This window comes from Trichoderma reesei (genome assembly GCF_000167675.1).
Source record: "Trichoderma reesei QM6a unplaced genomic scaffold TRIREscaffold_39, whole genome shotgun sequence".
Taxonomy (NCBI): domain Eukaryota; kingdom Fungi; phylum Ascomycota; class Sordariomycetes; order Hypocreales; family Hypocreaceae; genus Trichoderma; species Trichoderma reesei.
The window spans coordinates 39330-50890 of NW_006711186.1; the positions used below are offsets into that span (position 1 = coordinate 39330).

Genomic DNA, 11561 nt, shown 5'->3' on the forward strand with positions numbered 1-11561 from the left:
GTACCGGCAATGGCTGGGTGAATTGGGATACGGAGTGTTTCTCGTTTGCAATGTACAACATGGTTTATGGTATCGCATTTGGATCATGTAGGGGAGCAAGCATTAACTACTAGGTAATAGATGTGGTGTCTAATTCGTGCCTTGATCTCGTCACTTTAGCCTAGTGATGCTCTGCTCTCTGGTTTCAAGGTGATGCATGAGGTTCATGTAACTGAAGAAGGCCTGTTGAAGCTAATCGAGGAGCAAAACCTCATAGAGGACGCAGCACCTTGGAAAGAAGAAGAAGCTCTCGGCAGTAGAAAAATCATGTATGCAAAAGTAGGCCAAATAAAACAGAACAAAACACAATCCAATGACAACTCCTCAAGAAAACAACACAAAGACAATGCAAAGACAGCTCCTCAAGAAAACAACATGCTCAAAGCGAACTCGAAAACCGTTGCCAATGATGAAAAAACCAATGTATACAAAGAAAGAAGCCCATGGGAGAAACTCAAGCAACGTTGCACAGCAGCTCGGCCTCGAGGATAAACTTGCCCTCCTTGTACTTCTCAGACGCCTCAAAGGCCTTGTCGTACTTCCAGCCGACCGTCTCCTTGCACTGGTGGCACGTGATGTCGCGGACAATGTGGCGGCCCGTCGTCATGTTGCGCTCATTGGGGTCGCCGGTGTCGATGTTGACGACGCGGTGGAAGAGGTAGGCCTTGCCGTGCTGGCCGCGGAAGTTCTGTGCTCCTCTCCTGTGTGGTTAGTTGGGATGCTTTCTCACCCGGATGGATGACACGAGGGTTGTATGCGTGTGTGGAGAGAGAGAGAGGGGGGGGGGAGAGAAGAGAGAGAGACAAAAAGCAAGGGTTACCACAAGTTTGATGTGGTGTGAATGAGAGATGGGAGATGACGGGAGTTTCAAGGTATTTCGTGAGGGTAAACAGGTCACACGCACCCGGGAAATAATGTCCTCGTGGTTGGCAAGATGCGCCTTGCACGTCTTGCACCCGTAGATCTTGTTGCTGGTCAGATAGGTGTTATACGCCAGGCCCATTGCTGCGAATGTCCCAATAGCGATGCCTCTTGTGCCCTTTTTTTTTCTTTCCCCGTTTCCTCCCTCTTTTCTTTAGGCCTGTTTTTCTTCTTCTTCTGTTTTCTGATTCTTCTGAGCCTTGATGAAGCTCCTCCGTTGGATGACGCTTTTTAGAGATGGCGGGTACGTCGGAGAGAATCGAATGTCACAAGTACGTCGTTCGCGGGACCCTCTTGGCTGTGATCAATCCAGGCTACTAAGATAAGAAAAGACGGGGAAAGACGGTGGGAGGAGGGGCGGTTGGATGCTGTTTATACGGTAGATAGGCTAGAAATAGTGACGAGTGGGTGCCTGAGAGACGGGGAGAGGAGGAGCTGCTGCCTGATGTGATGGAATCAGTCGACAAGTTGCTGTGCAAGAGAGCGAGAGAGTCGGTAGAGCGAGGAAATAATGAGTAAAGTGAGTGTGAGCGTGAGAAGTGAGTGAGTGAGTGGATGAGTTTGTAGAATAAGGTACCTATGTATGAGTGACTAGTCAGAGGGAATGCAGTCACCGGATCAAGAAGGAGGACGAGAGCGGCCGACCTTTTTCCGGGGCGACAAAAGACGGCGGCGGTGCTTTGCCTGTCAATACTACCTTACAGGAGGTACCTGTATTTATTTGGGCTGTTCATCTGCTGTTGCAAGATGACAGTTACTGGGATCGGTGAGAGATGTTTACCTTCGTTGCCTAAAGAGCAGGGATATATATATTTTATAAGAGTCATTCTTCATTCATTGCGTAATCATGCTCGCCCGCCGTCATCTGCTAAGAGGGTTCAAAGAGGCCAGCCTTGGCCGTTTTTGGTGCTGTGGCTGGGACGGGCACATGTCGCTGCTTGCAACCACACGAGAATGACACACACAAGTACTACCAAGGTATAACCGACGAGACATTGACATTGGCATTGACATTGACATTAACTGAATAGGTTTATATGCTTGTAATTGGCGAAATTCTCATCAATCTGCCAGAAATCTCCTCTCTGGTCAGTCATTCGGTATCATGATATACAATTGACAAATAGATAATACTGCCTTTATCACCCATTTAGACAACAAACATATAAGGTATCCATCTTCATCATCGTCACCACCATCATCATCACCACCACCACCATCATGAGTAGCCCTTGGCCAGAGACCAAAAACTGTCCATCTTTGCCCGGGCCAGCACCTCCCGCGCCTCTGCGTCCGTCTCGCAAATCTTGCTGCCCCATTTCTTGAACGCCCTCGCCTTCTGCTCTCCCTCAAAAATGAGCTTGCACTCGTTGGTCGACATGTCCTTGAGCTCCCCGTTGGCGTCCTCTGGCGACAGCCACTCGCGCCCGCCTGCGCTGGCCTTCTCCGGGTCCCTCGCCTGCGCGTTCTCCGTCCAGTTGATGCGGTTCAGCATGAGCTTCTTGTACTTCTTGATGCTCCACTGCCCGCCCTCCACAATCACCAGGCTGAACTTGGGATGCATGATGCACGTCCCCGTGAGCGCCAGCTGGTCGGCGTTGCGCCAAATCTTGTACCGGTGCTGCCCGTTGGCGAGGCTCGTAATCTTGAAGACGAGGACGTAGATGCCCTTGTCGGCGTCCTTTTGCTGGTTCGCCGCCACTTTCTCGTGCTTTTGCTCCTTTGTCAGCTTGCGCGCCTCGTTGGCCTCGATGTGGTGCTCGTATCGCTCGGCAATCTCTCGGTTGACTCGCGCCTCGACGGCGGTAGGATCTTTGACGGCAGCTGTGACGGAAACAAGTTAGCAGACATGGCACATGGCCAGATAGAGAGAGAAAAGGGAAACATACCATCACCCAACACTCGCATGAGGTTCCCCTTCTTCACCTTGGGCGGCGGCGCGGGCACCAGTCCGAGTCGAATCTTTGCCTGCATCTCCTTGAGCTCCGCCATTCTCCGCTGGCGGCGTATCTTGGCCTGCTCCTTGGACGTCAGGTACATTGGCTTCGTCGGCACCGGACGTCGTTCCTGGGGGGGCTCGAGCGCAACCGGATGCTGAATGTATTCCGTCACGATGCTGTCGGGGGTCGTAATCTTGAGCTTCGAGGGGTCTTCAATCACGTCGTAGGATGATCCGTCCACTAGTCCTTCGTCCCACCACTCCAACGCCGGGGGAGCGTCCACGACAAAGTTCTTCTCCACGTCCAGGTCCTCGTCGATGCCTGCTCTCCGCGTCTGCTCCGCAATGCGCCGCTTCATGGCCTCGAGGGCCGCCTGACGACGCAAGGCATTGCCCTGCTGTATGTATTTTCCCTTTTGGTTAAACGCCAGCTGTCGAGGCATCCGCTGCCTCCCTGCCGGCTCTTGGGCGGCGGCCTTTTCGTCAAAGTAAGGGTTCGGCCCATCTCGCAGCTGCTTCCCGTGCGCGCCTTGCGAGCTGCCGCCCCTGTTGTCGAGTCCGTTCGCGCGCGACGGAGAGCCTCGCGACGAGCGAGACTGGCCGTTGGTCGAGGAGTCTGATTTGCCAGCCGGCTTCCACGAGCCCAGGTCCTCCAAGGCGGGATGCAGTCCGACGTTGAGCCCTCCCTTTGCCTTGCTCGTGCCGATGGCGGCGGCCACGCGCGCCTTGAGCGCAGCCATTCGGTCGGCGGCAGAGTCCGGCTTCTGTATCCGCGACGAGGCATCGTGGCGGGGGCTGAGGCCACCCGGCGACTGCTGCTGATGGCTCATGACGCGCGGTAGCTACCTTGCTGCTTCGATCTGTGGCAGAACTAAGGTACCTATGCTATGCGTGCATGGGGCGACAGTGAATGAATGTCGTAGATGTATGATGTAGGTAGGTAGAGACCGAGCCTGAGCCGTAGGAGTCTCTTTTTGTTTCTTTCGAGCTCGTTCGTGTCTCGCTTCGTTTCGTCTTCCGTTTCGTTCTTCCGTTCCGCGCTTCGGTTGTGTGTGGGTGAAGAGGTGAGAAGGTCTTCTTCTTCTTCAGCAGCAGCAGCACCTTGAGGGCTGATGGTGCTCTTCTCAGATCTGGCTCAGATTTCGCAGCCTCGTGGGGGAGATCGATTGGATGCGGTAGAGCGGGAGAGCAGGAGCCTCCACAGAAGCTGAAGTGACTGCCACACAAATGCAACTGATACAACAACAACAACAACAACAGAGAAAAGAATCTTTGATTTCCCAACCTTGAGCTCTGCCAACTTCTTTTCCCCTCTCTATTTCGTCTGCAATCTGGTCGTCTATCTAGTATCATCAGCCCGATTGCATCTCGATTACTACTATCAACAGGTTCCAGTTCCAGTGGGGACACACGCCATGCCGCCCACCAGCAGGCCTAAAATTCTGCCATGGTCCACCGCCAAAAAATTCTAGTGGCGCCAGCAGCTCTCGCCAACGCCCGCCAGTTTGCTGTAAAACACTGGCATGGCCGCTCGACGACGAGGCTCGCCAGGATCGATCAATTGCCCGTCCCCGATCCCGAATTCGCCATGAATATCGCGCAGCCGGTTGCCTCCGAGGTGGAGAGCGTCGAGTTCACCTTCCTCTCCGCCAAGGAGATCCAGGCCATCTCCGTCAAGCGCATCGAGAACGAGAGCACCTTTGACAACCTGCTCAACCCGGTGCCCGGCGGCCTGTACGATCCGGCTCTGGGATCATGGGGCGACGCACCGTGAGTACCTTCCTTGGCCGGCCTCTGTCCAAGAGGGGGGCAGGGGCTCGTGAATTGCTTTGGTGACATGGCTTCCAAGCTTCTAACCGTCATGCCAGATGCGCTACCTGCAACCTGAACCAGAACAACTGCCCGGGACATCCAGGCCACATCCAGCTGCCGGTCCCCGTATATCACCCGGTCTTCCTTGACCAGGCCTACCGATTACTGCGAGCGACGTGCGTCTACTGCAAGGGCTTCCGTCTGCCTCCCAAGGACCTACACAAATACACCTGTCAGCTGCGCCTCCTGCACCATGGCCTGATACACGAAGCACACATGGTGGCCACCATTGGCGAGAACGACCTGGCCGTGGAGATACGAGAGGCTATTGGTGAGGGAGACAGCGAGGCCGAGGAGGACAACTCTGGCTCGGATGGCGTGACTCGACAGCGAGAAAAGTACGTCCGCCAATGCCTCCAGGGCATCAAGATGAAGAGGGGCGAGGCCAAGAAGGGCAAGCATGAGGGCGCCACCGAGATGCGCCGCGAAATTATCAAGGAGTTCCTCGCCGATATCATCAAGAAGCGCGAGTGCTCCAGCTGTGGAGGCATTTCCCCGACCTACCGAAAGGATCGGTTTGTCAAGATCTTTGAAAAGGCTCTCTCGTCAAAAGAAAAGGCAAAGATGGCGCAGAAGGCGCTCAAGTTTGGCGACGCCATGACACGAGTACATCACCATCGCAGGGCGATGACAAAGAAGCCCAACGGGCACGCTATCCAGACGAATGGCTCCGGGAACGCGCCCGCTTCGGAGACACAGGATGTCGAGATGGGAGACGCAGACCACTACGACGACGACGACGATGACGATGATATTCCAGAAGAGGGCGCCCAGAGATACATTAGCTCCATGGAAGTGCGGGCGAGACTGGAGGAATTGTTCAGGAAAGAGCAGGATCTTCTCTCACTCGTATACAATGCCAAGCCTCCGACGCAGAGCTCACAGAAGGTCACTCCCGACATGTTCTTCATCACAGTCGTCCTGGTGCCGCCGAACCGATTCCGACCAGAGGCCCGCACGGGAGACTCGCAAATCTCCGAAGCCCAGCAAAACGCCCTCTACAAGAACATCTTGGGTTGCTGCTCAAGAATTGCCCGTGTCTACAAGGGCCTGGAGGAAAAGACGTCGGACATGGCGAGCATGCATCAGGCCTGGACGGAGCTTCAGGACGCAGTCAACTCGCTCATCGACAAGAACAAGAACCCTGTTCAAGGCGCCGCCGCCGCGCGAACCGAAGACGGAATCAAGCAGTTGCTCGAGAAGAAGGAGGGTCTTTTCCGCAAGAATATGATGGGAAAGCGTGTCAACTACGCTGCGCGAAGTGTCATCTCCCCCGACCCCAACATCGAGACCAACGAGATTGGTGTCCCCCCGGTGTTTGCCAAGAAGTTGACCTATCCCGAGCCCGTTACTAGTCATAACTTCAAGGATATGCAGCAGGCGGTGATCAACGGCGTCGACAAGTGGCCCGGCGCCTTTGCCATTGAGAACGAAAATGGCCAGATTGTCAACCTGCGCAACAAGTCTGTCGACGACCGCATCTCTCTCGCGAACCAGCTGCTGGCGCCCACCAACAGCAACTCGGCGCGCACGAGGAACAAGAAGGTCCACCGGCACCTCACCAACGGCGACGTCGTCCTGATGAACCGCCAGCCCACGCTGCACAAGCCGTCCATCATGGGCCACCGGGTCCGCGTCCTGCCCGGCGAGAAGACGATTCGCATGCACTACGCCAACTGCAACACGTACAATGCCGACTTTGACGGCGACGAGATGAACATGCACTTCCCGCAGAACGAGGTCGCCCGCGTCGAGGCCCTGCAGATTGCCGACACCGACCACCAGTACCTGTCGGGTACCGCGGGAAAGCCCCTGAGAGGTCTGATCCAGGATCACATCTCCGTGTCCGTCGCCCTCTGCAGCCGCGACACCTTCTTCAACCGCAGCGACTTCCAGCAGCTCATCTACAGCGCCCTCCGTCCCGAGAGCGGCCACATTCTTGGGGAGCGGATCCAGCTGCCGCCGCCCGCCATCATCAAGCCGGCGCCCCGGTGGACGGGCAAGCAGGTCATCAGCACAATCCTGGCCAACATGAGGCCGCCCAACTGCGGAGGCCTGACCATGTCTGAAAACGCCCAGCTCAAGGCCGAGCAATGGGGCGCCGGGTCGGAGGAGGGCGTCGTGCTGATACAGGATGGCGAGTTCATAACGGGAATCCTCGACAAGTCTCAGATCGGACCCAGCTCAAGCGGTATGATACACGCCGTGCACGAAATCTACGGACCCGCCATCGCCGGCAAGCTGCTCAGTGCCCTGGGTCGGCTGCTCACAAGATACCTCGGCATGCGAGCCTTTTCCTGTGGAATGGACGACCTGAGGCTGACGGCGGAGGGAGAGGCGGCGCGACGGCGAGAGCTCCTCGCGGCCGACAAGCTGGGGCTCAAGATTGCGTCGAGCTACGTCTCGCTGGAAAACCAAGAGGACGCCCAGAACCCGCTGCTGCTGGAGCGCCTCGAGGAGGTCATGCGCGACGACAGCAAGCAGGAGGGTCTCGATTTGCTCATGAACCAGGGCTCAAAGGACATTACGGACGCGGTACAAAAGGCCCTGATCCCCAACGGCCTCGAGAAGAACTTCCCCAAGAACCAGATGCAGGTCATGACCACTTCCGGTGCCAAGGGATCCCGTGTCAACGCGTCCCTCATCTCTTGTAACCTGGGACAGCAGGTTCTGGAGGGTAGGCGTGTGCCGGTCATGGTGAGCGGCAAGACGCTGCCCAGCTTCCGGCCATTCGATACCAACATTCGGGCGGGCGGCTACATTGTCAACCGATTCTTGACGGGTATCCGGCCACAGGAGTACTACTTCCATCACATGGCCGGACGAGAGGGTCTGATTGACACGGCCGTGAAGACATCGCGTTCAGGCTACCTGCAGCGCTGCATCATCAAGGGAATGGAGGGTCTGACGGTCAACTACGACACATCCGTGAGGGACGCGGACGGCTCGCTGATCCAGTTCCTCTATGGTGAGGACGGACTGGACGTCACGAAGCAAAACTACCTAAAGGACTTCCGGTTCATCCTGCAAAACGTCACCTCAGAGGCGGCGCAGCTCAAGTACGACCCCAAGGTCGGCGAGCGCCTGGGCGCCAACCGCCAGGCGTTCCAAAAGTACATGAAGAGCGCCGTGCGCCACGCCAAGGCCGGAGACCGGAAAGGAAAGGATCCCCTGACGGCCAGCTTCGATCCGGCCACCAACGCCTTTGCCACTTCCGAGACGTTCTACGAGGCCATGACGGACTACATCCGGGAGAACCCCGACGGGCTCGTGCGGGAGAAGAACAGCCAGGACAAGGCGCCTCTCCAGCAGAAGGTGACGCTCAACAAGAAGAACGCGGAGATGCTCTTCGCCATGAAGTACCTGCGGTCGCTGGTCGAGCCCGGAGAGGCCGTGGGCATCGTCGCCGGCCAGTCCGTGGGCGAGCCGTCGACGCAGATGACGCTCAACACCTTCCACTTGGCCGGCCACTCGGCCAAGAACGTGACGCTGGGTATCCCCCGTCTGAGAGAAATCCTGATGACGGCCAGCAGGACGATTTCCACGCCCGCAATGACGCTGTATCCCAACCCCGAGCTGTCCCAGCACGACACGGAAATCTTTGCCAAGTCCATCAGCGTGCTGCGGTTGAGCCAGGTGCTGGACGGCATCGTGGTGGAGGAATTGGTGGGCAAGGGCAAGCTGCGCGGCCTCGCCAAGATCTACAAGATCAAGCTCAAGTTCTTCCCCGGCTCCGAGTATTCCAGCACGTATGCCGTCACCGTCTCGGACATTATGACGACGGTGGAGAAGAAGCTGCTGCGCAACATCCTGTCCATCCTGAAGCGAGAGGTCAAGAAGCGGCAGAGCCAGTCGACGACGGCGACTCCCGAGGTTGGCGTCAAAGCAGGCGTTGTCGAGACGGCCAGGCCGGAGGGAGCAGCGGAGGGCGGCCGGGACGACGATGACGATGCCGACGAGGATGACGACGACGACGCCACCGGTGCCAAGAACCGAGCGAACCGGAGCGAGGCCGTCTCCTACGGACCCAATGACGAGGATGACGATGCGATCCAAAAGGACCTATCCAAGGGGGCAGAGTACGATGTGTCAGACGACGACGACGACGACGAAGAGGCAGCAGCAGCAGCAGCATCATCATCATCATCACGAAGGAAGAAGGAAGACGATGATGAAGATGAGGGTGATGACGAAGGCGACGAGACCAAGGCCCCTCAGTCATGGTCGGCCAAGCTGCGGACGGAGCGCGTGCTCAACGCGTACGCCGAGGTGACGGACTTCCAGTGCGACGACCGGGGCGGCGAGTGGTGCAACGTGACGCTCGAGTTCGACGTCAACATCCCCAAGGTGCTGATGCTCAACATTGTCGAGGACGCGGTGCGGCAGACGGTGGTGCAGCAGGTGGCGGGCGTGGAGTCGTGCCTGGTGTCGCAGGAGAAGGGCCAGACGGTCATCAACACGACGGGCGTCAACCTGCGGGCGATGCAGCGCTACAGCGACTTCATCGACCCGCACCGCATCCAGACCAACGACATCGCCGCCGTGCTCGACGTCTACGGCGTCGAGGCGTGCCGCGGCAACATCGTGCAGGAGCTGTCGGGCGTCTTTGGCGGCCACGGCATCAAGGTCGACAACCGCCACCTCAACCTCATTGCCGACCACATGACGCGCAACGGCGACTTCACGGCCTTTAGCCGCATGGGCCTGCGCGGCAACGTCAGCCCCTTTACCAAGATGAGCTTCGAGACGACGCTCGGCTTCCTCAAGGACGCCCTCATGGACGGCGACTGGGACGACCTGACGACGCCCAGCAGCCGCCTCGTCATGGGCAAGCTGGGCCGGGTCGGCACCGGCGGCTTCGACGTCTTGACGCAGCTTCCGACGTACTATGTGAATGCGCTGGCATAAGAAGAAAAAAGAAAGAAAAGAAAAAAGGTTAGAGATGGAGATGATGATCCATGGAGGGAGAGAGAGAGGGGGGGGGAATGGAGATGATATGTCGCTGTATGAATTGCTCACTGTATTTAATCATGGAGAATGTAGACTAGGCCTAGGATTTTTTCAAGTAACAAAAAAAGCAAATGGTACTCTGGAGACGGTTCAATCAACTTGTGGAGATGAATGTCGACGATGTGATGGACCAAAGTCGTGGTGAAGCGAGACCAAATCTATAGTACTCGACACCATGGCTGGGTTGCTGGTCAAGACACCTGTTGAACTATTACCATCTACAGAGTCAGTTCAAGGCTCGTGTCATGCATTTGCAGACAACAATTCGAGGGACATCCCGGAAAAATCACGATGAGCCGGACAAGTGCATTAGGTAGTGCTGGCAATGGAGTCACTACACGGTCACGACTTGGGAGACAAAGGATGCAGGCATCGCGTCAGTGCTGGGAGCGCGTCCTTTTTGCCGTTGCTGCCTAATCCCGGCAGAGGCGATGGCGCGATTCTACGGTCACGGGCGCGAAGCCAAAAGGAGACATGGGTAAGGATAGACATCACAGGCGAAGATGGACGCGTTGATTTTTCAAAGATTGTGAAAACTAGAGGCCGTGAAAGCCTCGTTTCGCATTGATGCAGTGCGTTTATTCCCTGAAACTGCACTGGTAATATACATTCCGAACCATAATGGGGAATAGTAAAGCAGGTTAAAAAAACATCTCATTTGTGAACGCCTTGATTATCCCTTTGTGACCCCAGAAACACTCATTGTGATGAAAAGCAGAAAGTCATGACCCTCAACGTCCGTTGTATCCCCTTCCCAGAAGTTGGTGAAAACAAAGTCATCGCTGGGCTTCGCTTAGTTGCGCTCACCGCGGAGGCGGCGGGCGAGCTGGATGTCCTTGGACTGGATGGTGACACGCTTGGCGTGGATGGCGCACAGGTTGGTGTCCTCGAAGAGGGAGACGAGGTAGGACTCGACAGACTCCTGGAGGGCGCCGATGGCGGACGACTGGAAGCGGAGGTCGCTCTTGAAGTCCTGGGCGATTTCACGGACCTGTTGACGATGGAGAGTTAGCGGATGTTTGATGTCTAATGATGACGGCGATGATGCCTTGTGATGATGATGGTGGTGATGCTTACCAGACGCTGGAAGGGGAGCTTGCGGATCAGGAGCTCAGTCGACTTCTGGTATCGTCGAATCTCACGGAGAGCGACGGTACCGGGCTTGTAACGGTGAGGCTTCTTGACACCTCCGGTGGAGGGAGCGCTCTTGCGGGCAGCCTTGGAGGCAAGCTGCTTGCGGGGAGCCTTGCCACCAGTGGACTTGCGGGCGGTCTGCTTGGTGCGGGCCATTGTGAATGATGATGTGTGATTGTTTGGTGTTGTTGTTTGTAGTGATGAAACTGTGGTGGGGAAGAAGGGCGAGAAAAAGATGGGCGATGCAGAAAGGAGAAATTCCGGACTTGCGGGCGGGGGGCAGGAGCTTTAATAGTTGAGCCTAGCGCCAGGCTGCGGTGGCGGCTGATCTGGGATTGCGCGGTGGACCGTGCGTTGTCTCTTGCTCTCTTTTTTTTGGCGCGTTTTGGGGTTGGTGGAGGGGGATAAAGAAAATAAAAAATACGTGCGGGAGGCAGGTGCTGTGCAGCAGCGATAGAGAAAAAAAAAAATAGGGCGCTTTAGCGCTGTTCTGTCTCGCTTTTTTCTGGCTGCCCCACCCAGTCCTCCGTTCCTTCTTTGCTTCCTTTCTTTCTTTGTGTGGAACGCTGGGATGGATCCACTTTCTGATGCAAGGCGAAGGGAAAATGAGGGAAATGCAGGTGGCTGCTGCGTTTGCTTTTTTCTG

The 11561-nt window shown here is 56.5% G+C and overlaps 4 protein-coding genes across 4 annotated transcripts; 1 reads left to right on the top strand and 3 right to left on the bottom strand.

The window, feature by feature from the left end:
• Positions 1–493: 493 nt before the first annotated feature.
• TRIREDRAFT_23455 (uncharacterized protein) lies at positions 494–1564 on the bottom strand (the record flags this gene model as incomplete). The annotated part of the gene is made up of 2 exons (XM_006969704.1): positions 944–1564; positions 494–727 (listed from the first exon to the last, which is right to left on the bottom strand). The coding sequence occupies exons 1-2, from the start codon at positions 1040–1042 to the stop codon at positions 494–496; spliced, it is 333 nt and encodes a 110-aa protein (XP_006969766.1). The 5' UTR covers positions 1043–1564.
• Positions 1565–2179: 615 nt separating this feature from the next.
• TRIREDRAFT_6014 (uncharacterized protein) lies at positions 2180–3639 on the bottom strand (the record flags this gene model as incomplete). Its single annotated transcript, XM_006969701.1, has 2 exons — positions 2180–2784; positions 2850–3639. 2 exons carry the CDS (start codon positions 3637–3639, stop codon positions 2180–2182), a joined length of 1395 nt encoding a protein of 464 aa, XP_006969763.1.
• An 848-nt stretch (positions 3640–4487) lies between these two features.
• On the top strand, positions 4488–9679 carry TRIREDRAFT_6015 (uncharacterized protein; the record flags this gene model as incomplete). The annotated part of the gene is made up of 3 exons (XM_006969702.1): positions 4488–4669; positions 4768–5377; positions 5471–9679. 3 exons carry the CDS (start codon positions 4488–4490, stop codon positions 9677–9679), a joined length of 5001 nt encoding a protein of 1666 aa, XP_006969764.1.
• Positions 9680–10302: 623 nt separating this feature from the next.
• On the bottom strand, positions 10303–11150 carry hh3 (histone H3). The gene is made up of 2 exons (XM_006969721.1): positions 10859–11150; positions 10303–10772 (listed from the first exon to the last, which is right to left on the bottom strand). The coding sequence occupies exons 1-2, from the start codon at positions 11069–11071 to the stop codon at positions 10575–10577; spliced, it is 411 nt and encodes a 136-aa protein (XP_006969783.1). The 5' UTR covers positions 11072–11150; the 3' UTR covers positions 10303–10574.
• Between the last annotated feature and the right edge of the window lie 411 nt (positions 11151–11561).